The sequence below is a fragment of the Alosa pseudoharengus genome, unplaced genomic scaffold (assembly GCF_046254945.1).
Source record: "Alosa pseudoharengus isolate Yale_2024_CS ecotype anadromous, Long Island Sound unplaced genomic scaffold, YU_APseudo_1.1 YU_APseudo_1.1_scf_11, whole genome shotgun sequence".
NCBI classification, from domain to species: Eukaryota; Metazoa; Chordata; class Actinopteri; order Clupeiformes; family Clupeidae; genus Alosa; species Alosa pseudoharengus.
Window position 1 is genome coordinate 23,405,833 of NW_027468576.1, and position 2,500 is coordinate 23,408,332.

The 2,500-nt window shown below is 38.8% G+C and overlaps 1 protein-coding gene across 3 annotated transcripts in view; it reads right to left on the reverse strand.

Annotated features, from left to right (window-relative positions):
* Positions 1-2,500, reverse strand: part of LOC143117027 (protein sel-1 homolog 3) — a 17,474-nt gene that overhangs the window by 3,247 nt on the left and 11,727 nt on the right. For all 3 annotated transcript variants that reach the window (XM_076278473.1, XM_076278472.1, XM_076278471.1), the window contains exons 20-23: positions 2,474-2,500; positions 2,144-2,271; positions 1,859-1,982; positions 1,417-1,480 (exon numbers count right to left, since the gene is read on the reverse strand). The exon at positions 2,474-2,500 is cut by the window's right edge and continues 83 nt beyond it. In XM_076278473.1, the coding sequence (XP_076134588.1) occupies positions 1,417-1,480; positions 1,859-1,982; positions 2,144-2,271; positions 2,474-2,500 (343 nt within the window). The remainder of the gene's footprint in view (positions 1-1,416; positions 1,481-1,858; positions 1,983-2,143; positions 2,272-2,473) is intronic.

Sequence of the window (2,500 nt, forward strand, 5' to 3'; positions counted from 1 at the left end):
ATGGGTCAGGCCCTTGAGTCGTGGATCTGCTCGAGGTTTCTTCCTATATATATCTCCAATTCTAGGAGTTTTTCCTCGCCCCTGTTACCCATGGGCCTCTCTCTTGCTTTTCTCTTCTTCCTTTCTTTCCTTCTTTCTCTGATTGCCTACATTCTGTAAAGCGCCATGATACATGTGTTATGTTTTGGCGCTCTATAAGCACAATAAATTGAAATTGAAATTGAAATTGAAACTGCGTGATTGGACTTTGCGTGCCATCTTCTGCTTATTAAAAATGCATTACACTCTAGCCTGTGCTAGTCTATTTTTCCACAACAATAATTTAGCTCGATCCTTGCCTTTACAGTATTTCTCAACCAGACACAGACAAAAAAACGCTAAGGTTGTCAGAGGAAGTAGTGTTGTAATACTAAAGACATTAAAGAAATCTCCCACACCAGAAATCTCATACTAAAATGAATGTACTTCAAGTCATAAGACAGACATTATCTCTACATGTGAAGTCAAAAACAAACTATGGATAGATATTATCTCTACATGTGAAGTCCAAAACAAACTATGGATTAATTGTAAGTTCTTTCTGGTATAGAAAGGTTTTGCGGTCTGTATTCACAAAATAAATAAGTTACAACTAGGGATGTAACGATTACCGGTATAATGGTAAACCGCGATAAAAATGTTGATATCATATCATAATTATCGTGGTTGATTGTGGAAACCGTGTGTTTAATCCCTCCCAGCTTCATCCGAGCCTGCTTTTGACATACAGTAGGCCTGGTACAATGAAACAAAACTGGTACTGATTCTGTTGTCTAATTGATGGTTTTAACTGGGATTCGGATTAGGCTACACCTGATTTTAAAAGGCGGAACGTTTTCACCACAAAACGTGCACTGTATCATGTAGCCACTCTGCGTCTTTTCTATGTTCGCGTCCACATTAAATCCATTCCTCTCATGTCATCAGGAGAATACAGTAGCCTTAAGTTTTATTTCGAACATTTACTTTGGTCTCACTCTCTCATTGGATCCAAATAACAGAAATAGCAAACTCCAAGCCATGGTAGGGTAAGTTAAGCTATAAGCATATAGCCAACTAAACATGACCAAGGAAAAAGTGAACGGGCCACTTTTCAGCTTTCTGAACATATTTTGAAAAATACCGCGATAATACCGAAAACCGTGATAATTTTGGTCACTATAACTGTGAGGTTCAATTTTCACACTGTTACATCCCTAGTTACAACATACAATATACATTGTATTAATTGTGCATTAAATGTCATTTGGCATTTTGGAAAAAAAACACTTTATGTTTTCTTTCCCATTCTTTTTACCAAGTGCCATTTCAGCTCATTTGGCAAATTCAATCAGTTCTACATGAGGTGTCATTATTGTTAGGAGACTTGGGACTCACCTAATGTAATCTGCACAATAACATAAGCCAGAACAATGAGAAACCCTCCGAGCATTCCATATGCCTGGAGACACAACAAAATGCAACACACAAAAGACAAAAGACAAAAAAGGAGCAGATTTGAATATTCAAGTCACAGCATTCACAATCTGAAACTAATGACATAAGCCACAAAAAGACCAGACATAAATATGAAACTTCCACCTGGTCTACTGTGTACATTACGCATATAGTGTATATACATTTTAGTAGAATTCTTATTGATCTTACCAATTAAACTTCATCTATACGAATGTAGACATGGATGGATTTAATGGATTCAAAGCCTGTACTGTACTGTTTGCATGCAGTCTCAGTGTAGTCCCTATTGTGGGTGTATTTGTAAGGGGGTAAGATGAGGATTCGTGGCGTGTGTTTATCTTGTTTGCATAGGCTGGCCTACCATTGCTAACTGCAGTGTGTCCTGGGTGAAGTCCCTCCAGGCTGTTTGGATGTTGACTCGTAATAAGGCCAGAGCGCATGGGTTTAAAGTGTCTCCCTCCCACTCCTCTGCAATCTCCACACATCTGATGGAAACATTTTGCTTTGCTTATATAGATATCCAAACGTGTGTGTATTTACAGTCATTTTACTGTAAAACACGGCATTTTACTGTAGAATTGTTACCACGCTGCACCATAATCCAACATTCAAACAGAGGGAACACACGCGAGTGTACATCAAATACCTTTGCAATAGACGCTGCACAATGGCACTGTTATCGCCTCTCTTCTCAGCGGCAGCCCCCATGTTGTTTAGAATGCTCTGGGGGATATCTTGTCCTTCCTCTATCAAAACTGCCAAGTTGTATATCCCCTGGGGGAACACAATGAACTACTTTTTTAACCCATATAGTGTTGGAGGCCTCTAGTCAAACAACATGAAAAAGACCTCATTCTGACAACTTATACAGAAATCGCATGCGTAAGCGTTAATAATTAACGTGTTATTATTACTGATTTATACGATAACATGCGTACAGCTTTGCAGAGAAAGTTCAGATGTGTAAACACGTTACCTGAGGACTGCCAGCTAACGCAGCTCT